Below are 24,510 nucleotides of genomic sequence, written 5' to 3'. Positions count from 1 at the left end.
GCCTTTCCAGCATGCTTCATGGTGTGTTTCATAGTGTCTTGTCTTTGCCTTGGTGTGCTGGAAAATCTGTCTCTTCTTTTTCTGTAATGTTATCTATCTTATTTATGCAATATATGTAAATATTAAGATATTTGTACATATGTGTATTCATGTAATGTATGTATGTATGTATGTATTTTTCTATATAAATTCCATATTATAATATGCAATATAATTATGCTGTACTTCCCTGCAGTGAATGGAATGCACACTGAGAGAGAAAGCACACCTTTGAAAAGAATCAAAATAGACTAAACAAAAAGAGGATTTGGGGGGAGGAATAAATTGAAAGGAATCAATCAATGAATATAATAATAAAATAAAAGGGTAGAGAAAGAAAGCAAAAGGTGTTGATGAATCCCACTTCCTAGGCTAGCAAGTAGGAAATGAATGGTAGCCTTTGTTGTCTACTGCTGCTGAGCTTCTGGAAGACAGCTCAGTAACTGACCCCCAAGGCAGAAAGCAGCCCAGTTCAAACAATGCTGCTTTTTATGCTGTTTTTCCATCCCCCCCAGAGCACTGAGATTGGAAGGGACATCAGGGAAGGATCACAGTCACTAGCCAGCTACATAGTCAATATCAGAGCAGTGCTTTCCCCCCTTCTCCCTCCCTCTCCTTACTTTCTGTTTCCCTGCAGACAAGCCTAGCTTCAGCCTCAAAACTTTTGAAATGTGTTGACTGCCCTCATTTTGTTCAAAGGCTGTTTTGAAGCCATTTGTTTTGTTTTGATTTCACTGTTTCGAGCTCAAAACAAGTCAAAATAGCGTTGAAACGAAACAGCCAGCGAAATTTCACACAGTCTTAATATTTATGTGTTGAGTTCATTAGTACTATTGCACAAGTTAACTGAGTTATGAATTAAACCTTAGAATAAATAGTGGTGTAGACTACAAATATAAATATATGTATGTATGTAAATATCTGAACATAAATTCATACGTATCTACATATATTGTAAATAATAAATATTCATAGATTTCATAGGCATTAGGGCTTGGAAGATCATCGAGTCCAGCCCCCTGCCCCAGGGGAGGAAGTCAGCTGGGGTCACAGGATCCCAGCAAGATAAACATCCACTTTTATCTTGAAGGCATACAAAGTAGGTGCTTGAAACACCTCCAATGTCAGGCTATTCCACACCTTGGGGGCTCAGACAGTAAAGTAGTTCTTCCTCATGTCCAGCCTGGAATGGTTTTGGAGGAGTTTATAACTGTTTGACATTGTCATCGCTTGGGGCGCTCTAGTGAACAAATGTTCCCCCGGATCCTGGTGAACACCCCTTATAAACTTATAAATGGCCACCAGATCACCGCAGAGCCTGCGCTTTTCCAGGCTGAAGAGTCCCATACCTCACGGCCTCTCATCAAAAGGTCTGTTTTCCTGACCTCTGATCATGTGCATGGCTCTCCTCTGGAATCTCTCAAGCTTCTCCACATCCTTTTTTAATTGTGGAGCCCAAAACTGGATGCAGTACTCCAGCTGCGTCCTCACCAAGGCCAAGTACAACAGGAGAATGACATCCTGGGATTTGGTTGAAAAGCATCTATGGATGCAAGCCAGCATTTTGCTTGCTTTACTAGCCACAGCATCACATTTAAGGCTCATGTTCATTTTGTGGTCAATGATGACCCCCAAGTCCCTTTCACCCATAGTGCTAGCCAGCGTAGCACTGCCAAGTCTATAAGCATGCTGCAGGTTTTTCCTCCCAAGATGGAGAACCTTGCATTTTTCAGTGTTAAACACCATCAGGTTTTCATCTGCCCATTTCCTAAGCCTGTCAAGGTCTGCCTGGATCACCCTCCTGTCCTCAGGTATGGATGCTTTGCCCCAAAGTTTGGTATCATTGGCGAAATTGGCAAGCCCACTTCTGATACCAATGTCTACATTGTTTATGAAGATGTTGAAAAAAATAGGTCCAAGGACAGAGCCTTGAGGAACCCCACTGGTCACAGGGTACCACAACTATTGACTTCCATCAACCACCACACTCTGGATCTGACCACGGAGTCAATTCCTCAGCCAGTGGATCACAGATTTCATAGACATTAGGGCTGGAAGGGACCTCAGGAGATCATCGAGTCCACCATACATAGTTCTTGGACATGGAGAGGGAAGATATTTGCAAGGAGTGATTTGTAAAGACAAAATCTGTATAATAACAACTATCTTCCTTATCATGAGTGTCAATCTCAGAACCTCCAGTTCTGAAGCATGAATTTCTACAGCTTGAATGAAAGGATTAATGTCCCCAGTTTGCAAATAAAATGGACAAATATAACATTCGGGCTACGTACGGATGCTCAAAAAGCCCAAGGAAGAATTGGTCTAAGTTAAGCGGTTTTCTAAAAGCATCCCAATTTATATCAGTAGTGGATAGTTTACATGTTCACCGTGTACGTTGGGGGCATTCCTAGATGCCTCCCAGCATGTCCTGCAGGCTGCTGGAGATTGCCATGCACAGCTGAGTGCCCAGGCCACCCCTAGTTGGCTACTGCCATGGGCAAGCATGCCCCTTACCTCCTGCTGTGTTACCATGGACCCTCCCCTATCCCCAGCCCTCGAGTTCCAGAAAAGCCTCAGAACAAGCACCTTCTATCGTGACTTGCAATTGCCTCTGTGTCCTGCCATGAACCAGGTTCAGAGGTTCTCCTATGAGGTGGAGGGTGCAGGCTCAGACTCCAGGTCCTGAGTCTCAATTGCCGTGGTGTTGGAGCTTTCCTCCCACTCCTGCATGCCATGCTCCCTGCTCTTGACCATGCCAAAGAAGATGTCAAGTGAGCTCAGATCCAGCTATAGGTGCAACTTAGCTCCCACATCCTGTTATGATGTGAGGACCAGCACCAATGGGGCAAACACCTCAGGGGTTATCAGTTAACCTCTTGCCCTGTGGCCCTTGGGGACAATCTCCTGGGCACCTAGTTTTCCTGTAGTCCCATGGCCTCCCTGAGCCTCCTCCTCCAGTAGTGTTTCTGCCAATGACTCCTCCCGCACCCCATAGGCATGTGAGGTCTCCATACCCTTATCCATGGCAAGGAAGTAGGACAGCTCCTTACAGAAGAGCATGGTCTACATCCTGGCCCTGCCTTTTTTTTGGCATCATGTACATGCTTATACTGCATCTTCATACATTTAGTCTTCACATGACACTGCACTCAGTCCCTGTTGTGCCCCACATGTACTGAGCAAGGTGCTTGAATACATCCCTACTCCAGTGGAGCTATTGCTGGTCTCCTCCTTGCCCCACATGGTGACGAGATCCCTCATCTCCCTGTAGTCCCAGTTGTGTAACCAGCATTGGGTAGGAAATGAGAATGAGATGGATTCATCCATGGTCTGCAATGGTGCTGATGGGGTGGGTGGGTGTCTGTGGGTTGGTGATGGTCTGGCTCTGGGGGTATAGACTGAAGGCTGGAAGGGTGGATGGAAAGGGGTGGTGGATGTGCATAGGTGCAGGTTTCAAAGTGTGGCTTTCCCACTCACTACAGGTGGATGTAACCCCTGCTCCAGAGTGACCCAGGCTCTACTGGCCAGGCCACCCCACAACTTCAATCTTTCCAAGGGCTTCCAGAAGGGCTTCCCATGATTCTGGCAACAACCTATGCCCCAGCCTAAAAATTTCCAGTGTCCTCTACCTGTAATAGGGAGGCAGCTGGCCATGCCACACCTGCTCCTGAAGGCTCCAGGGGCATCTACCTGCTTGCCCTGCCTTGGACGCCCAGTGTCTCCTCCCCCATGCCCCCAGGACCCTGTAGATGTGTGCCAAAAAACCTTTACAGCACCTCAGGTGCATATGGCCTGGGTACCTGCTGGTCATGGCTGAGCCACAAAGTTCCAGGGTTGCATATGTGCAGGCCCAGTTCCAATGTTGTGTCAATGAATCTCCCAGGAAGGTTCTCAGGCTATGAACCAGACTCTAAACTCATAGATATCCACGAACCTCTATGGAATGGAGATGACCCCTTTTGAAAAAAATGCCTGAATAATTCCATGTTAGTTCAATACTCCAGAACTGTGGTGCTATCTTCTGTAAAAGGTATAAAAAGTGTGCACACCTGACCATTGTATGGTACAAAACACACCTCCCCACACTGCAAACCAGGCCATCAGAATACAGTTATGGACTAAAAATAAAGAGCAAATGTTTTAACAGTGAGATTAATCAATCAATGGAACAACTTATCAAGAGATATTTTGGATCATCTAGAATTTGAAGGCTTCAAATCAAAGCTTTCCAAGGATTGTGTCATGGGGAAAAAAGAAGTCATCTCCTTGATGCAGATCATTACTGACTAAGTTTCTATGGTTTAGGTTGGGTCAGAAACCTACAGCCCATAGGCTAGATCCAGCCCACAATACACAGGATCAGGCAAGAAGCTCACTCTGGGACATTCCCTTCTCCCTCCTGCACAGTCTCTGATCCCTTTTGCAGACTTCCCTGCTCTCTTCTCTACCTCCCTCATATCAGGCACTGCATACAGTCTCTCCCCTACAACAGGCACTTCTTACCAGAAGTAAGCTCTCTTCCTCTATCCCTCCACCCTCCCCTGTTCCCTCACCCTGACAATGGCAGCCACTTCCTTCTCCCCTCCTGCCCTCTTTTCCTCCCTTATTGGAAGGAAGCAAGGGGTGGGCCACAGTGGTATCTGCATACCACTACCATTCCCATTGTTCTAAAATGTTTCCAGTCCCTGGTTTAGGTTATATAGGAGGTCAGACTACAGTCATTCAAATTTTGACTATAAAAACATATGGAACTGAAATGTGAAACTGGTGCTGTTACTTGACAGTCAGGTTAGTTTGATGCTTATTGGTTAAACTGCTAGAATGTAGGGCCTCACTTTTCAGTATATTGTAACAAAAAAGAAGATTGTACTCACATTGTCTAATAGGAAAACAAAAAATGTTTAAACTTAGAGCCTTTTGCAAAAGGTAGCCACTTTACCAGAGCTTAGCTCCTAGTGTGGGCTGCCTCAAACCTGGTGGGCACTAGAAGTGCAGTCACCACATCCTGTGGCTGTGCTTATATGGCCACTTCTTCCTGCTGCCCAGCTGCTGTGTTGTCAACAAAGCTCCCCAGCTGCCAGAGCCCCCTGTCTCTGGGGGATGAATAAAATAGTTCCATAAAAGCCAAAAGGGAAAAAATAAATGATTAGTTTGTTCAGATTTAAAATACTTTTAAATAGGTCTCATAAACTGCAATTTTGTAACCTACAAATTAATACTTTTCACTTGGAAGATATTTATTATAAAACAGCCAGTGTTAAAAAGAAGACCATGCTAATGTCCATTTCATATCCTCTATACAGAAAGGGTGTTTGTGAATGTCTAGTGAGATGCCTGTTTCTAAAAAAGATATCTATACCACTGGCACCATTATGGACACTCTCAGCAGGAAAAGTCAGTGAGTTAACAGCAGGGAGGTTGAACTATGTTCTCATTCCTGGAAATGTCATCTGAGCCAGCATGTAAAAAATCTTCCCCTATGTTATATCTGCCTATGTCTTATTTCTCTTAAAAGAGAAAGCAGTCTGGTATCCAAGGGTGTCAATCAATATTTTTTTATGAGAAACACAGATAACATATCACTAAGTTAGTCTTTTACTTTTCACATTTTCCAACTTTTGGGCTAATAACTAAGCACTCAAAATTGTGAAGGCTATTATTTTCACTCCATAGAACAGGAATTTATGGCTGGTTCCAATGGCTGCAGGCAGGTAAGAATTTTCATATGCATAGCTGTCAAAATTACAAGACTATCCTCATTTCTGAAATTTGCTATGGAAATGTTAAAATGCTACATCTGAATTTTATTACAAGATGCAACTTCCAGTTTTCCAAAGTTTTCCTTTTACAGCTATTCAATAATTCTTTTTTCTGAACATGAACTGTTCTGAAAAATAAAAAATGATGAGAAATATTTCCTCAAGTTTTGGCTTTCATGCTGCCTCTTTAAATTAAAAAGGCACACATTGTTATTAGCCAGAAGTGATTTTGAATAGCTATAGTAATTTAATTTAATTGTGAAGAATTGCTCTCTTAATGGTATTGACCATTTCTGAACACATAAAATGGCAACTGTACTTGAGCCTTCTGGGAAGACAAGGGATATACAGTTACATCATATTATTTGCTTGACATTTATATAAATGATGAATAATATTAGCTAAACTTTTCAAAAAATTTTAAGAAGGAGACAAAAACTGAATTTGGTACTCTAATTTTACATTATATTGCAGAACTTATAATAGTGTCATTCTACACAGCAACTAATGAGTGATGAATTACAAAAGGTCCAGTTAAGCATGCAAAAAACTGCAAGAAATGATTGTGAAACTTTGAAATTCAACAGGTAATTAGACTTTTCACTGTAGGTGGGAAGGAGGTCTTCTGATTAAGGCAGAAGTCAGCAACCTATGACCCACAGCCCAGGGTCTGTGGACTGTGGAACTATTTTATTTGGCTCAAGGAGCCAGGGGGCTTTATCAGCATTTTGCAGCTGGGCAATGGAAAGAAGTGGCCATATCAGCACAGCCAGGAGGAGTTGTGACTACCCCTCCAGTGTTGGCTTAGAAATGCTATTTAAAGGTTTGCTTTTTGGGAATTGGCTTATAGGTATTAGAATGGTTCAGGGTGGGCAGCAGGAGTTAACTGATTTCTAAAGAGCTTGGGTTTCACACACAGTTTCACACATCCCTGGAAGCAGACAGGCTGAGTAACACAACAAGGCCAACTGATATACACACAGCCTGAGACAGAGAGGGCATGTACCACACTGTTCCATAACATGAGATAAGGGTGGCACCAGCTAGCAAGGCCCCAGAGCAGTGAAGACCTAACACACGGAGATAGGGAAGTAAAAAAACCAAACAGTTGCAGCTGCATTATGATTAAAATGGTGGTGGTGGTGATGCCCACCTTTTCTATAAGTCTACTCCACTAGGGGGCACAACATACCGGTTCAATGTCCATCTCAGCCTGAGAAGGTTCAAACCTGTGCCTCCAATGACAGTGACCTAAGTAGCAGCTAGTAAGCAGGACTGGTGGGGCCACTCTTGACCGTCCATGTTCAAGTTGCACAAGTTTGAGGAAAGGAATGGCTGAGGGTATTGACTTAGGAGGTAGGAATCTTGGGTTCTAGTCCTTACTCCTAGGACTGATTCTTTCTTTTGCATAAATCAGTTGTGTGAGAAAAACAACAATAATCCTTGGAACAGGAGTCACAAACACAACACCCTTGTCCCCATCCTTTCACACCTTTGCTACATTTTAAAAAGAAATGTTAAGTGTTTTAGCATATATTTTTCATGGGATTTTATTTCATCCTTTCAATAAGTTCTAGTCTGAAATCTTGCTATGCTACATGCCTCAGAAAAACCACATTTGTGCCAAGATTTTGTTTCTGAAATCCAAATGGCTGAAAATTAGGTTCTTAACACTATATTTTAGGCATTTTAGAAAAATGGCCAACTTTAAAACATTTCTGAACAACCAGTAACTTCCATCGCTTTTGGTGAGATTTTCAGTTGATGCGAATGCTTATTTCCTCAAAGTCACTATGTTTTGTACTAGCTAAAGTCAATGAGAGTTAGTGGGTACTCAGGTCATTTATCTGAAGTACCTAAATACTGACTTTTGAGACTAATTTCTACTCTGTTTTTGAAATTGTACAACTCACTGTAACGAAGTCAATCTTAGTGCATGAATCTTCTTTTATCTCTTATGGAAATACTTATTGTCGTGACCCTATGCACATATCCCTTTCTATCTATTAAAAAGCTCAAACACTAAATTCCCTGCTGGCATTTTCCTAAAATGGACATATATTAGATTAACTTTACCAACAGTTAACTTCAAATGAGCTACAGCTCACTGTATCAATAAAGTATAATTTTACCAAGACAAAGTTGTCAACTAGTTGATAATGTATCTTCTGAATTAGACTGATATTATATTAATGCTCCAGGAATGCACAGCAGTTTGATGTTCTCTGTATCCCATTTTGTCATTTAATTTTAGATGATAATTACATAATACATCATTCATAATGTATCCAAATCTGAAAAAAATGAAAGAATATTAATTCCCTGTATTTATTTTGCAGATGCTGATATAGGAAAGAGGCCTTTTGTTTTAGAAAAGCACTTCACTTTCCACACAATTTAGGTTTTATTTATTTTTCATTGATTATCTTCTATTAATTTTGGGAGAACACCTCTCTCTATATATATAAAATGCAATATAGGATTATAAAATGTAACATGTAGCCTGGGATGTTTTAGCCAGGAGTGATCTTATCTTGAAGACGGGGCTGAACTAGATGTCCTTGTGAGGTCTCTTCCAACCCTACTCTCCTCCCTACTTTCTTATGATCCTATAATACCTTTGCTCTGGTTACACGGCAACTATACTTTAGACACATTCTTGTAAATCTCTGGTGAGTGCGTTCGTCAGGTGATCAGTTTCACTTCCTGCACCGCCCTGAAATGTGAACCCTCATGGTTCAGTCACTCTAGGACTGGAGAAAGGGTGGCACAGTTTCCTAACTGTGTTAACATAACAGGACCAACTGTATTTGGAACATATACAGCCTTTTCCTCCAGACATGCATGAATATGAGCTAACTAAAGTTACTCAAGTGAGTTTCTTCCAGATAAAGTATGATTAATTCAATCGAAAGCACACAGAACAGAGAAAAATGGGTTAAAACAGTGAAGACGCATATAAACACTTCCCCTTACCTAAACCTAATCTTTGATTGCAAGTTTTTTAACTTCCAGACAGGCCAATTACTACCATACTGGGAGTGGGAAGGACAGACTGTACACTGTAGTATCTGTCTGTCTCTCTGTCAGTGACAAATTGCCAGCTTAACTTTAACTATACATTTAACTCACAATGAAGTCAAAAACATTTAAACATACACTTAAACTTTCCTAATTAAGGATGACTTAAGTATGTAGTTAAACAATTTCCTTAGTCAATTATTCTGTTGCTAAAACACCCCGAGAAACATCAATTTTTAAAGGATTCTAAAAAATAATTGAAGACATTATTTAACGGTGTTCAACCAAAAGTTTTTATATGGCTTTGCTCCTTGTGACAGATTTGGTGATCCCAAAAGCATGATAACAAAGCTTTGCAACCCAATATGATATTGAAAAGTTGTATCAAGAAAATATGGAAGATATTTTTCAAATGAAGGAAACACCAATTACAGTAGGAAAGAATATTTAGTAGTAAGCTGGATGGCTTTGTAGCTATGCAAAATAGCATAAGGAAGAGCCATTTACAACTCTCCAGAACATGTATACTGCCCTTCAAGATTTTTGGCATATGTCAAGCATAGTGCTGTGTTGTTCATTTACAACTGATTAATGCCTCTTTGATACTGCAAGACAACCGTCAACACTGTCTTTCAAAATAAACAAGCACTACCAGTGTGTATCTGGAAAGAAGCCATTTCAGTGGCTAAAAAGTCCCCAGAAATGTAGAGTTATTAAATCTGCATTAATGAGACTCAGTGCTATCGCCTTAAGATATACATCCTACAGCAGGAAACTGTGAAACTGTATATACTTGCTTTGTGGACTCAGTGAGTGACCTTGTCATACAGAGAGGACTTCCCAAACAAAAGTATATGTCCTGCTTACCAGCTCCTCGCGTAGCTGGGAAATGAGTTCATCCCTCTCCTTCAACTGCAGCTTCAGCACTGAGCATTCATCTTTCATTATATCCTATAAAACCATCAAAAGAGATGTTATAATAGGCTTAACGCTTCTACTTTGCTTCTGACCAGAAAAGGCAGTTTCACACAGTGTGAGATAATTACATCTCGGTAATGAAACTCAATTCTCTTCTGTCATGTGTGATATTTTTAATAACATATTCTAAGTTGCAGTACAAACAAATTAATGCATCCAAAGACATTATATAGAATTGTGCATAGTTCCCTCCATACAAGTCCATTCCCTTAGCATCTGATTCTTTTAAGCCTTTAATTGAAGTTCCTGTCAGACTTCTCTTATGGAGGAGTAGATGGCCATAAAATTTCATAGTTCTACTCACACAAAACAACAGAGAAATATCAATTAAAAAGTATTATTGGGTAGTTCTTGATCTGACTGAAAATGGAAAAAGGAAGTATAGCAGATATTTATAAAAGAAACAGCAATCCTTCCACACATATATTTGTGCATCATAATATTAAAAGTAGCAATGATAACTGTTACTAGTTAGATGGACATTAAAATGGAGAGGCCATCCTTTTTGTGAGATTATGTGTGCAAAAGTAACATCTGTAATTCAATTTGATGCACATGAAAACAAGTTTAAGTCACTAAGAACTTCAAAATTTTCTCCACACATGCCTGTCAGTACCTAAACACCAACATGCCTAGGCCTTTTTTAAAAAGCAAAATGCTTTGTAATTTAGGGACATGTCACCAAACTCCTTGGCTAGGGACAGAAGTTACACATAAACCCATTTAAATAATCACAAACTGCTTTAAACATGTAACAGAACAAAAGTTCTGTGCACATAAACCAGTTTTAGAATGGCTAAATGTGGCTGAATATACTATCACACTTAACTGATTTGGGTCAAACTGGTTCAAGTAAAATGACAGTCCCCCAACATGCCTTCCAGCCCTGGGCTGAGCTGTGCTGCCTGCTCTAGCAGAGAAGGGTTGGGTTGGGGGTGGTGGGAGGGAGAGAGAGGCAGGGACTGCCCCTCCCCTCCGTGGCAAACTGGCTGGGGTATTGGGCCACAGATGGGGGTTAAACACTCCTTCCCCTGAATACAAAGCTGCCCTGCTGCTAAACTTACTGAAAGTTACTGCTGACTGCAACGGTGGACTACAAATTCCAGAGGCACCTGGAAGCAGGAAGAAGCAGCAATGAGCAAACTTGCAGAGTCCTGCTGCTATGATGCTGGACTGCAAATCCCAGAGATCTAGGGGACAGCAAGAAGAAGAAGTGAACACACAGTTCACGCCCCCTAACTTCTAGCCTGAGCCACTGGAGGCATGTGGCTGCATTTCTTGAATCAGAGGTAAATGTGTGTCTAGTTGTTTTTCAGTTTAATCTTTGCAGCTTAAACTAACCTGCAAACACTGAATCAATTCAACCTCGGGCTTTTTGACTGTCTGACTTAGCCCTTAAAATTAAATGACCAAAATAGGAGCTCTGTTACATCATAATTTTGGGCAGTTCACAGAGCTCTTAACACCTGGACTGTCTGCACATTAACACCTGAAACTGGTTTTAAGTGCTCAGTAGGCAGCTCAGAAGGACAGCACTCCAGGGCAGGGTTATGTCTGATCCATATTACCCAGCTCATGTTACATTAAGGTATAGCCACTCTAGGCCAGTATTTCACAACTGGTGGGATGCACCCCAAAAGTGGGTTACACAATTTTATGAAACAAATCAAAATTAATCAAACTAAAAATGAATCAAACTTGAAAAATAGATTCTCCTTTAAAAGGAAAAAAAAAGTGGGAAACCATAGTTTTTCCCTTGTAGGCTTTCAGAGTTCCACACTGGGGGACTGGGTTCTAGGCAGAGGGTCAGGAGTGAGGCTCACTGGGTCAGAAATGGCCATCAATGTTTACAAATTGGTCCTGGTACAAAAAAGGACTGCTCTGAGGAACACCATAAACACCCACCAATCTACCCTACTGGCCTGGATCAGGCCCACTGCCCCCACCCTCCCCAGCACTCCAGATCCCCAATCACTGCCACTCTGCTTACTTGTGGATGCCCACACTTTGTCCTGGGGGAGCAGGCAGAGAAGGGCTAACCTGACTGCCTGGGTGCCACTGCTCTCTGGTGGGCTTAGCCCTGAGAAGAGCTGCAGTCTAGAAGTGGTGACTGGGCAGGAAGGTTAACCCCTCCCTGTCTGCTCCCCTGGGACAGACAGGTGGACAGTTACAGTAGTCAGGGGCAGCAGGGAACCTTGACAGATGGGGGGCAGGAACCAAGGGAGCCCTGGGGGCAGGGAGAAAGGGTATTTTTACCCTTCAATCCCTACAGGTCTATGCTAGCCTGAAGTGTGACTGCTCCAAACTCAAGTTAGCACTAGCACCCATCAACATTTGTGTGGCTCACAGTTTAATGTGCAACAAGGCCCTAGTATATGAATAGGCTAGAGATTTCAGAAGTGCATTATTGGGACAAATACCACCTAGCTGTCTGCCAGTACTCATGTACTTACAATTTGAAGCAAACACTCAAATATGACACAAAATTGATGAAAGCCTTATTTTGTGTTCCTTTCTTAGAACTTGTTTTCCTCAGCAAAATTTTCAGTTATAATAAGCACCTTTCAATGCAATTATACTGCTTAACTTTTGCTCTAAATGAACTGGAGGAGGAAACAATAAAAAAACCCCCAACATAATAAGATGCAATGCAGCAGTGACACTCCACCTTTTCATCTAGCAGTCTGGATGGTCAGTGTCCAGTTCCTTCATGGGCCAGTTCTGGCAGACACACCTAATCTGGTGCCCAGGGTAGGCACAGCAGGGTCCCATCCAGCCACCAGGATAAGGGAGGAGGAAGCCCATCCCCAACTCATCTATGTGGGGAAAAGGGTCTTAGCCTAGCTCCAACCCAAACCTGCAGTGGGGGGGAAGGGGGCCTGGCTTGGTCCTACCCTGGCTGGGCAGGAGGAAAAGGGCCATGGACCAACCCAATGGGGTGGGCGTGGGGGAGAGGAAGTGTGGTCCAGCCCCAAACTAGCCCTGCAGGTGAAGGGGTCATGGCCTGCCCCATGGAAGGATGGGGATGTGGCCTAGCCCCAACCTCATTGGGTGGGAAGCGAGGGGGCATGGCCCAGCCCTGTGGGGTAAAGGGGCATGTCCTGGACCCATGAATGGGGAGAAGAAGGAATGGGTTGGCCCTGAACTAGCTGAACAAGGGGAGGGGTGTGGCTTGTCCCCAATCCAGCTGTGCAGAGGGAAGGGGGGATGGCCCAGCTCCAGTCATGGCCCACCTGCAACCCACCATGTGGGCTTGGGATTGAGGCATCAGGGAGGGGTGGCAGTATTAACTACCACTGTTGCCCCACTGCTAAATTTCCCAACTTTTAAGGAGGCCTGTAGGCCAGATACAAGTGCAAAGTGGGCCAAATCTGGCCTGTAGGCCAGAGGTTCAGCACCCCTGCAATACAGACTATTCACAACTACAGCAGGGAGAGAAGACACATGACCCCCACAGCTGGTGTTCAGCTGGTATGGCTGCTGATACAGTATTTCAATGTCTCACATTGTACTACTGGAGTTGTCAAGCTCAGGAAACTGTTGGGCTTCTGTGTCCTGAATTAGAAGACAGGGATTTCTTAGGGTGTTACCTTTAATTGGACCAACTATGTATTTGGGATAAAGTTAAACAAGGTTTTGAATGCAGGACATTCTTTATAAGGTCTCTGATCACAGGAATTCATTAAGGGGAGCAGCAGCAGAAATAAGCTGACAGGCTAAGCATTTCTTGCGAAGACAAAGATGTGTTCCATTTGCAGTCTGTTGAACAGTAGAGAGATGCTTCTGATAATGAGCTACAAGGTTAGGGTGCTGTTTGAAAGCCAGAAGCAGAGGGACTGGAGATATTTTTCTCATAGTCTGATTTTTGTCAAGTATAGACTGTAGTCATTTGGTGATTCTTCTGATCAGTTCTGGTGTGGAGTGGCAGGTGACCACCAGATGTGTGCTGTCATGGAGGGGTTTCTTTTTGTATTGTAGCAGGTTACTGCAGGGTATTGGATGTGTCTTTCAAATATGTAGTCTGATTCTCTACTGGGGTGTCGTTCTTGTATAAAGGCAGATTTTAGGCCAGGCAGGTGTGCATCATGACTGTTCTCCTCCAAGCAGATGTGTTAGTATCAGAATTCACGTGGTGGTAACATCAGAACCCATGGTTTCTGCATGCCTTTCCCAAACCGTGATATACCTAATCCAATGCACCAATTGCAATCGTGGCAAATGAACGGGTAAAACTAAACAGCAATTGTGCACCAGAATGAACTCTCACAGAAAAAAATATAACGGACAGAGACATACACACCATTAGAAGCATATTTCTCACAGAACAGTGACTCCTCTTCTGGCCTCACTATCTTTCTGCTCAAGGCAAATCTACCTAACACTTTTAAAAGGCAAATTTAAGCCGGCTGGACAATGACTAAACACTGATACTGAATTTATAGAATGTTATATTTTATCAAATTCATTAATTCTTCCAACACAAGAAAGGTGAGACTGACCCTCCTCCCTCTTGATAGACCTTGACCTCCCAGTAATCAGCTTCTTTCCTTCTGCTAAATGTGTGTCTGTTACACCTCAGAATTTCTCTCAGCCTCTTCCCTCTACTGTTTTTCACTGTGTTGTGTCTGGCTCCCTGTGATCAGAGACCTGACCAAGAATATCTTGCATTCAAAAGCTTTTCTAACTTTATCCCAACTACACAGTTGGTTCAATAAAATATATCATCCTAAGAAATCCTTCCCTCTCTTGTAATTTCTGGACCATCACAGCTATAACATCACTTTTACACTACTGGCTTAGAAGAGAATTGATGTGGCTCTATCATGGTCTATTTCTTCTGTCTACCATTCTGTTAGTGTCCTTCAGTAAATAAGTCTGTGGAAAAAATAGAAATGTACTCTCATAACAGAATGAAACTCCTAAATATACCATACAACACACACACACACACACACACTGAAAAACAGTTAAAGATTGCTAGAACATTAGGATATATATACACTCTTACCGTTACTTGGATCTAAAGACCCCTTGTTAGAATTGGAGTTATATTTCTTGAAGACCATTTACAAAACTATGTCATATTTGGTACTAAGCAGTTATGCCTCACTTTCTATTTATACCTTTCTGAATGCCTCCTCTCAAGAGAACATTACATTACTTCTTGCAATCTGCTTCCTTTGCTCTTGTTAATTAAAAAAGTCACACATGTAAAAAGTGAAGGGAGTAAAGCAAGGCCACAGAAACAACTAAGGACAGAGTATTACTAAAGTTTAAGGGGGAAAATGTAGGATTTAAAAGGACTATATAGTCAAATACATCAACACAGCAAGTCCCTTTGAGAAAATCATAGAGAGTATGTAAATATCTTAGGAGCTGAATAGTGGCATTAAGCTATTGCCATGCATTGAAAGTTGTGAAAAAGCACACTGTGGTAGTGAGAATGAAAATCTGTGCATCTCCCAGAGTTACCAGGCCAAAGTCACTGGCTATCACTTTTGGGAATTCAAGGAGCTCAGATGAGGTCTCACATGACTAGAAAAGAGCAACCATAGTACACAACTTTAAAAAAGGGAAGAAAAATGATTCAGGGATCTGCAGGCCAGTCATCCTGAGTTTGATATCTGAAATAATCAGGGAGAAGCTTCCTCTATTGTGAAGCACCTAGAGAAGAACAAGGTGATCAGGAATGTCATCAAGGATTCATCAAGAGCAAGTCATGTCTGACCAATTGGATTTCCTTCTATGATAAGGCAACAGGCTCTGTGGATTGGGGCGAGAGAAGTGGATTTGATACAGCTTGATTTTAGCAAGGGTTTTGACACATTCTCTCATGACATTTTCATTAACAACTAAGGAAATAGAACTAGACAGAAGTACTGGGAGCTGGATATATAACTGGTAAGATCTTAATCATCAATGGCTCTGTGTCTAGTTGGGAGGAAGTATTGAGTGTGGTTCCCCAGGTGTCTGTCCAGGGTCCAATATTGTTTAATATCTTCATTAATGATTTGGACAATGGAACCAAGTGCTTAGCAATTTTGTGGATGACACCAACTTGAGTGGAGTTGCAGGTTCTCCAAAGGGTAGAGCTAGTATCCAGAATGGTCTGCAATTAATCAAATGAGATTCAACAACAACATTGCAAATCCCCTCACTTGGGCCAGAACAGGGGTGGGCAAAATACAGCCTGTGGGCCACATCCAGCCTGCCAGGCCATTCTATCCAACCCACGGGGCCCCTAACAGAATTAGTAACTTAATATTTATTTGCTCCTGGCTGCCCATCAAAGCTGATGGGAACCAGGGGCAGTAGGACCCAGGGAGAGCCCTCTGCAGGACTGAGCAGCCCAGCCCCAGCCATTTCACTCTCTTCCTGCCCCAGTCCTGCTCCTGCATATATGGGTCCCACCTGCATCGCCGGATCGGGGAGAACAGGGCCATGCTGGTACCTGTGTGTGTGCACATATGCACACACAGGCAGGGGCAGTGTGTGTGTGTGTGTGCACGCGTGTGTGTGCACGCGTGCGCATGTGTGCAGGCAAGGGCACTGAGTGCATGTGTGTGTAGTCAGGGAAGTGTGTGTGTGCGTGTGTGCATGTCTGTGTGTGCAGGCAGGGGTAGTGTGTTCATACGGTGAGTCTCACCCCCCCCACCATACACATGTACCCACAGCCCCCTCACACTACTATACATGCAGACCCCCACTGCTTCACACACCCCAGCCACCCTGCCCCCACACACAGGCCCCCCACAAGCCCCATACCCGCCCACATACCCAGACACCCACAGCCCCCCCCACAAGCCTATACGTACCCCCCATGACATACAAGAATAAGACTTCATTTTAAGTTATTGTGCAATCTCCTCTGTATACTACACAAACACATGTAAATTCCAACAAAAATATTTTTTGAAATCAGCTTAATGAATGCTGTAATTATTTGCTTTTTGGAATATAATTTGGTATTTTTCTGGTTCCAAGAGGAAAACCCCTTGCTGAAAGGAGTACTTCTGGAGACAAGGGGAGAAGGTCTTCAGGTGGCAAAGATCAGGGTAGGTGGAGGGACTTCCGGTCACAAGATGGTGACCAGGGAGCAGGGCACCTGTCAAGGGGTGGAGCTACCTATACAGCCCTCGACAGCTTGCCAAAACTTGGTAAGCAGCCCTCCACCCAAAATAATTGCCTGCCCCTACACTAGAATAATTGGATGCAGAAATACAGGGCCTTGTTACACCTTTTGCTGTGAACCACACAAATGTTGATCAGTGTTAGTGCTAGCTTAGAGTCTAGAGCAGTGACATCCTTGGTCTAGAAACCTCCTCTGACTTTCTCCCACCTGCACAGCTGTAACTTGTTACTAAAGGCCAGGTGGGCAAGGGCATAACCAGGAGCTGTAGATGTTAGTTGCCACTAGAGGGCTGGTGAGCCATGACAGGCTTCTATTCCTCTTATACAAGTGGGGCTGTGAGAGATCCTGGGATACTGGAAGACTTCAACTTGGGTGGCACATCTGTAGGGAGTGACCAAACCTTAATGAAACAGGAGTTAGTACGGATCAGAGACTCATAACAAGTACTTAAAACCACTTTAAGGTGTTAATGTGCAGACAAGCCAGGTATTAAAAGCTCCAGAAGCTGCCCAAAACAACTGTATAACAAGGCCCACAGACTGGAGTGGTCAAGTATTGGAACAGGCTACCTAGAGAAATTGTGGAATCTCCTCCACCTTTGGAAGTTTTCAAGAGCTGGTTAGATGAACATTTACCTGGGATGATTTAGTCAGGGATGATGTTCCCTTGAGCAGGGGGCTGGACTAGATGACGTTGTAAGGTCCCTTCCAGCCCTGCATTCCTATGATCCTAATAACTCCTGCATTATTCCTAGACAAAATGATAGCTTAACTATGTCAGATAGCCAGATGACCAGTTCTGGCTCCTCCTCACTCATTTTTGTGGTGATTATGGTCACTAGCAGGACTAAGCAAGAGTGGAGTTTGTCCTGAGCCAAGCAAAAGTAGTACAATACTTATAAGCTTGAGGAAAACACAAAGCAGTCATCTTTTTTGCAGCATCTTCCTTATTGGCACACTATGCAGAATCTAACTGTCATCTGCCTTTGTGTCACTCCCTACACTGTATTTTATGATGTGCCTCTCAAATCATTACTTTATATAACCCATGCAGCTATTATCTAGATTTCTTATATTAGCAAGACATAATGCACATAGGTGTGGCCAAGTCTTGCCAAGAATCTCCCTCTAAAAATTTGGACCAGGGCTCTAAAAAAGGGGAGTATGTGAGGGAGCTGGTGAATCTTGGTGGTTCTTCTATTTCTCTATTAGCATCAACATTTGTGAAACAGATGCTATAATCCAAAGGCAGGACAGGAAAAGGAGGAGGAACATAACTTGAAAGAATAAGGCAACAAAGGAAGAATCAGCAAAATTATGGTATGGGAATTTCCATGAAGGGATTTTGATAAAAGGGACTGCACTGCAGCATTTGTGGAAAACTATCTTCTCTGTCAAAATGTAATAACATGCAGCATAGCTATTGCATGGGCTATTTGTTAATGTAGAGCACAGGTATGAAACATATGCCCTATGTGGCCCATGGAGCCCCAAAATCTAGCCCCTGGTGCTCTGTTGACCTACATGCTGTGCCAGACTAGTGTGTGCATTGCCCAGGACACGCATTTCATGCAGCACTTGCTGGGCCAGATCCCACTGCGGCCAGGTCCTGGGCTGTCCCACATGCGGCACCCCTTCAGGCCACTGTCCTTGACCGGTTCAGATGGGTGCCGCATGCATTGGATCAGGCATATGGACACGGGATCTGTGGGCTTGATCTGGTCCATGCCATTCATCTGGCCCCCCGGACCAGATGAACTTGACATGGCTGATCTACAATATAAAAACAAACAAACCCCAAATAATTTGAGGTCAGAAACTGGCATTGGGACATGCTACATTCTTCCATGCCACTAAGCTTCAGTTGGCAGTGGTGCAAAGCCCTGACATTCAAGATACGTGAATTGGTTGAGGAACCTATTCAAACTGAAGGAGAAAAAAAAGACAAGGGCCAACAGTGAATTATAATATTAAAAAAAATAGTGGGAACTAGGAATTCTCCCATAGGGAACTGTCACAATAGCATAAAATTAAGAAGAAGAGCAGATGTGAAGGGGAGGGTATATTTTCCCCAATGCTTCAGTCTACATTGTAATTACTGAGGTATGAGGAAAATCTGTCTCCATAAACAGTCAGTTATTGCATACCTTGTGACTACATACTGGTCCTTTACCATTCACATGTCCCAGTACATCTGTGAACTATGTATTCATGGGGTTTTGGGGTGGTTGTTTTTTTTGAAGAATAAGTTAATTTATATCCATGACATGATTTTGTACATAAAAAGTTCTCTTTCATCTACATCATGGGATACAATTAACAGGGGGAATTTAAATAATGAATTAATATTTAAAAAAAATTGAGTTCAAGGACTGCCACAAAAAAGGCAGGCAAACACTTAAAACTAGTTTTAAATCTCGGACTTATATAACAAAATTTGGGATTGCATAGCTATTCCTGTATCAACATTCTATGTCATTCAAGTGGGTTTTTTTTAGTTACTCTTTTATAATGATCAATAAAGTGAGTTTTATAGATGTACATTTACAAAATAAGATCAGTTTTATGAATCTATTGAGGTCCATCTTTTATGTGGTTGTGGGTAAGATTTTTCACTATAGTACATGTATAAGTATGTTTAGTGATCTAACAAATAGTAAAAGAATAAATAATATGACCATTTATTGTTCAAATTACTGAAAATACTTGCCAAACAGACAAGTAAGCATATTTAGTTGATTCTTCAATCAACATATAAAGGATTCTTAAAAGAAACTTTGCCAGTTAAGCAGACAGGATGCTTAGATATGGAAAATATAGTACCTTTTATTCAAAGATGGCAGATTGGGGTTATGCATTTTTACTTGCTGCTCTTAAACAATGGGTCAATAAGTGTTTTCTGTGGGCATGTGTAGACGAAACAGGGGCCCTAAATCAAAGCAAGGGGTTTTTAAAAACACTGCTTCAGTTTAAGGTAAAGTAAAGCCCTGTGTCATGTATATCCATGTCTTACCTGCCTCGCCAGTGGTGGGGAGGAGAGGGCGAGCTGCCAGCTGGCAAAGCAGTTCCTGGGCTGTGGAGGTGTGTGTGTGGAGGGGGGGTCTGATGCTTCCCTCTGAGGCAGCAGCAGCCCTCCCCAAGCGACACCCGCCCACAGGCAACCAGCTTGGGTGGTCCTGGGGGACACCACACCCGCAGAGGGAAGGACCGGTCCCTGCACAGGCAGGCAGGCTCAAGGTGGGGAAAGAAAAGAAAAAAAAAAGAAATTCAGGCTTGCCACTTTTTTTTCCCCCTTCAGTAGAGCCTGCCTGCACAGGCTGCTTGCAGAGCCTTTGAGCTGCATGGAGCCCAGTGCTTTGCTTCGCGGCTGTACTGCAGGAAACTAAAACTCCTGACAGGTGTTTTTGTTTGCTGCACCCCAAAGTCATGTAAGGTGCATTACGCCGCCGAATTTGCTACAACAGCTAGAATTACTGCACAACATGCTGCCGACAAATGCAAACATCAACAGCATTAAAGTAGTGCAAAAGCATTTAACCCGCTTTAAAGTGTCGTGCACACATGCCCCTCATTTCATCTTCACATGCCCTCTGAAAGTAAATACAGTTCTGTACATTATATTTGTCCAATAATTCCCATTTCCTGCCTTTTTTAATATGGTAAGCAGAATTCTAGCATCTATGTTGTACGTTTTCAATATGGAGTTTTGTTATGCTTGTGAAATGTGCATCATAGGGTTCTCAGGGTACCTGTAAAATTCTGTTCCCCTTTTACTTTTGTTTTCCAAATCAGATTATGATGTTTCAGTGTTAGCAGTTTCCTGCTTCAGTCTAATTTTGTCCATCTGGGAATCTACTAAACATAATAATAAACCTGTTTGTCATCAGATCAGTTCACAAGATGACAAATTTTACTGCATGTGTGAAGACAGCTGTAACAGGTTATGGATATGTGCCAATAAGCATAATCACTTCCATTTTTTAAACTTATTTTATACCTCTTCATATTGAGGAACAAACAGGCATATTGTACTTCCTTTAATCACAAAGTGCTATAAACAGAACTAAACTAGTATCACAGAACATTAATTTATTGCAATTATTCTTCGATATTAAAAATATATATGAATTGTATTGATATTCTATGATAATACACACTCAAAAAAGCATACGACGTTTTGCTTTAAGCTCAGAGATCTATTAATCAGGAACAAAATGAGTGTTTTTCTTTATCACAATAAATTAGTTGTTATTGACCTGTGAAATACAGACTCACCCAAAAAGGGTGTGGGTTTGGGGATTTAATTTATTCAATTTTGATTTTTCCTACATATGAAGTCACTACCTGCAGCGGTGACAATAAATACCATGAAATTCAAGATAACGACATTCACATAACACGTTTTAAAATAAAAGAAACAGGAAGCTTTACTTTTAAAAGGCAGGGAGGGAGCCATAAACACAGTTGACTTTCAGTAAATGCTACTGAAATTAATTTCAGAACTCTGTACTGCTCTTCAGGATTTTGCTCACTATAATAAAGAAAGGAAGAAAAAAGAAATATATATATATATTTTTTTACTTTTTAGACCTTAATTATAAAAGCATTAAAAGTACATAATTTCTTAAGGGGTGGGAAGGAAACCATTCATCAATCAAACTGCCATCATAATTAGAGATTAGAGACTGAACCTCCCACCCCACTCCACCCCCAAGCTCTTCATGTAGGCACATTTTTAGTACTAGCTAGCCTTTCATTTATATAGAGTGGCTCCTCAATGGCCTCATGTAACACAAATTGGTTTATTTTCTCATGCAGGGTGAAGTGCCTAAATTCAAAGGAGAGACATGCCTAGACAAAGAAGCAAGAGAGGCAGAGGGCAGTTTCAGAACTGGTCCCTGCAAGCCAGTTACTTTGGCTCTTCAGGTTCACCATCTTGGACAGTAGATCACACTTCCTTTGTCTGCTCAGTATGGGACAGAAAAAATACATGTGGTCTCACAGACGTCTAAGTGCAGCATGATGTCAAAGAGTGGCCAGAGCTGGGGGCAGTCAAGCAAGGTGTAGAAAATAATCTACTCCATTTCCTGTTTGCAGAAGGGCAGGCCACCAATGGTACTGGGTCTAAATGGATGATTAAAGGTGTCAGGGCACAAAGCAGCAAACACTATTAGATTGCTATTGCTCCTGGAACTCAGCGGGGTCTGTGAGCACCGAGAAAGAGTGGGCTTGAGGTGGCTAATAGCCTTCTGTTCCACACACCTTTTCTCCAAGCTGAAGAAGGCCTGGGTTGGGACATCAGCCTCTTACAGTTCCTGAAAGTAGGGCTTAAATATGTGCCAAGGACCTCATCCTCACCAAGCTATCTCAAGCACTTCCTCTGGATTACCACCAGCATCCCTCAGAGTTACCTTGAGCTCTACAATGTTCCTCTTGAGTTCCTGCACACATCTTGTGTCACTTGCTGTGTGTATCGTTGGCAGATCCTTCTGAATTGCACCTTTCTCATATTCTGCCACTGCTTTCAGGAGGGGAAGCTGCTTCTCAAGACAGTCCAGGTCTGCCAGAAGTAGGTGAAACATTCCTGAAAGTAGGGGCATTTACATGTGTGCTCCAGGAGGGGGGTGGGAGTTGCTTTAATTAGAGCGACTCTGAGAGATGCTCTAATTAAAGTGCCTGAATCATATCATACATCAGTGTCTCCATGCCGAAAAATGGAGATGGGGGCACTTTAAGTTCAACAAATTAGCTTTAAAGCACCCTGCCACCATTTTTCAGCACAAGAATGCTAATACATGAGACATTAGAGTCTGTTGGAGTATGGTAATTACCATGCTCTGGCATGCTCATTTAATTACATGCCTTGCTGCATGCAGATAGGAACTCAGTGTGTTCTTCAGGAGACTGATGTTTAAACATCAGTAGTGTGCTCACGTGTATCAAGCTGGGAAAGCCCAGTTTACACCAGTCTGAGAGTCTTAATGGAACAATACTGCAGTGAGGCAAGGACAGGTGGTGTATGGTGATGTACACGAACAGCGCATGCCCCTGGCGGCTGGGGGGTATGGCGGCAGTTGGAGCACAGTGTAAGCACAGAGCTCCTGCAGATGACAATGCTGGGGAGGTGGGGGGAGGCGGAGAGCAGGGTCTGGCAAGCATCAACCAGGGATCAGTGACCACCCACAGGAAGCATTGGTGGTGGCCAGCGGCAATCAACTCACTGCCTGCAGATACCGCCAATGATGGCAGGGTGACAAGCACCTGCAGGCATCACTGACAGTGTTGGCAGTACCTTTTTGTAGTGGGTGCTCTGCCACGCTCAGGAGATGCACATGCACCCCTTACATGTCACCCATGGTGATTTAAATCCAACATAGGCCAGTTACAGAAAGCCCACTGGCACTTCACACAGGCATACTGCCTCATACTAACGAGGTGCCATGATCTGTCATCTATGCTGTAGCTGTGCTTCAACCTCCTTATGAAGGCCTTCCCAACTCTGGGTTAGATACCCCAGAAGAACTAGGAAAACACACAACATCAACCCAGGAGACCAGCAGAAGTATGTTGCTTTTGGCACAGGTGATAAGGTCTGAGGAGGTACACTCATAGGTGTACTGACAATCCAATAGGGACTGGGGAGTGTCCTCACTGCCTAAAAAACCCCATGGAGATAAAAAAGGTCTGACAAGTGTTTTATTTCTAAAAGCACCCATCTTAAGATAATTAAAGTACCTGTAAATGTTCTGAAATTACTCAAACAGTAAATTTTGTAAATTTTGCAATGATAGTCTAGATTAAATCCAGGGTCCACTAAAGTAACTGTTCAAAATGCCTTTTCACTTCACCAGGACAAGGATATTCCTATATTTTTCTTACTTTACAAAGAAGTTGCAAGTTTGTTTTAAGTGAAACATTCAACTCACTCTTACTATGAATCCAAAAAATGGTAGTCTTTATAACAGAGAATAGCTTGCAAATATAAACTTTCAAACCAAAAAGCTAAAAAAAAAAAGTTTATTACTTTTTAAAATATCAGTTTTCAGGTAAATCTCATGATTTTCAATGCTTATTGTTAATACCATGTAATTCCCCACCATTTTATTTTAATTTTAGAAGTTGAATAAAAAGTTGTGTTGTAAAATTGAAATATTAAAGAATTTCATTCTGCCCTCATTGGCCACATCTACATGAGATGCTGACTGCAGAGTTGTTACTGTACAGTCATTTAGTATTTGTATAAACAAATTACTATAAACAAGTGCTAAATGATGGTGCAGTAACTATAGAGAAACAGCTTTTTCATGATGCTGATTGCACAGTAGCTTGTGACTACTGAGCAGTAGCATTGCATCATGCTTCCTGCCAAGCAATACTAGTCGAGGCTACTGTGCAGTCAGCATCTCATGTAGACATTGCCAGTGAAAAACTAAAGTAAATTAGACTGTTAGTACACATTACTAGATAAATGGTGAAAAATTAATTAGACCTACATTGATAATTTAGGGTGTTAACGTAGATAAAGAACCTGGTTCTTTAAAAGTATCTTTTTTAATGTGACTGTATTTTGTTCATACTA

At 42.3% G+C, this 24,510-nt stretch overlaps 1 protein-coding gene across 3 annotated transcripts in view; it reads right to left on the bottom strand.

Moving 5' to 3' along the window:
• Positions 1 to 24,510, bottom strand: part of CCSER1 (coiled-coil serine rich protein 1) — a 1,425,236-nt gene that overhangs the window by 664,444 nt on the left and 736,282 nt on the right. For 2 of the 3 annotated variants that reach the window (XM_090037073.1, XM_090037075.1), the window contains exon 8: positions 9,690 to 9,773. The exons of the other annotated variant lie outside the window; for it this stretch is intronic. In XM_090037073.1, coding sequence (XP_089893199.1) covers positions 9,690 to 9,773 — 84 coding nt within the window. The remainder of the gene's footprint in view (positions 1 to 9,689; positions 9,774 to 24,510) is intronic. 3 annotated transcript variants of the gene reach the window in all.

Source organism: Crocodylus siamensis, chromosome 2 (genome assembly GCF_052110815.1).
Source record: "Crocodylus siamensis isolate JL-2025a chromosome 2, ASM5211081v1, whole genome shotgun sequence".
Taxonomy (NCBI): domain Eukaryota; kingdom Metazoa; phylum Chordata; order Crocodylia; family Crocodylidae; genus Crocodylus; species Crocodylus siamensis.
The sequence above is the reverse complement of the archived record's forward strand: the minus strand, read 5'-3'. Positions and strand labels throughout refer to the sequence as shown.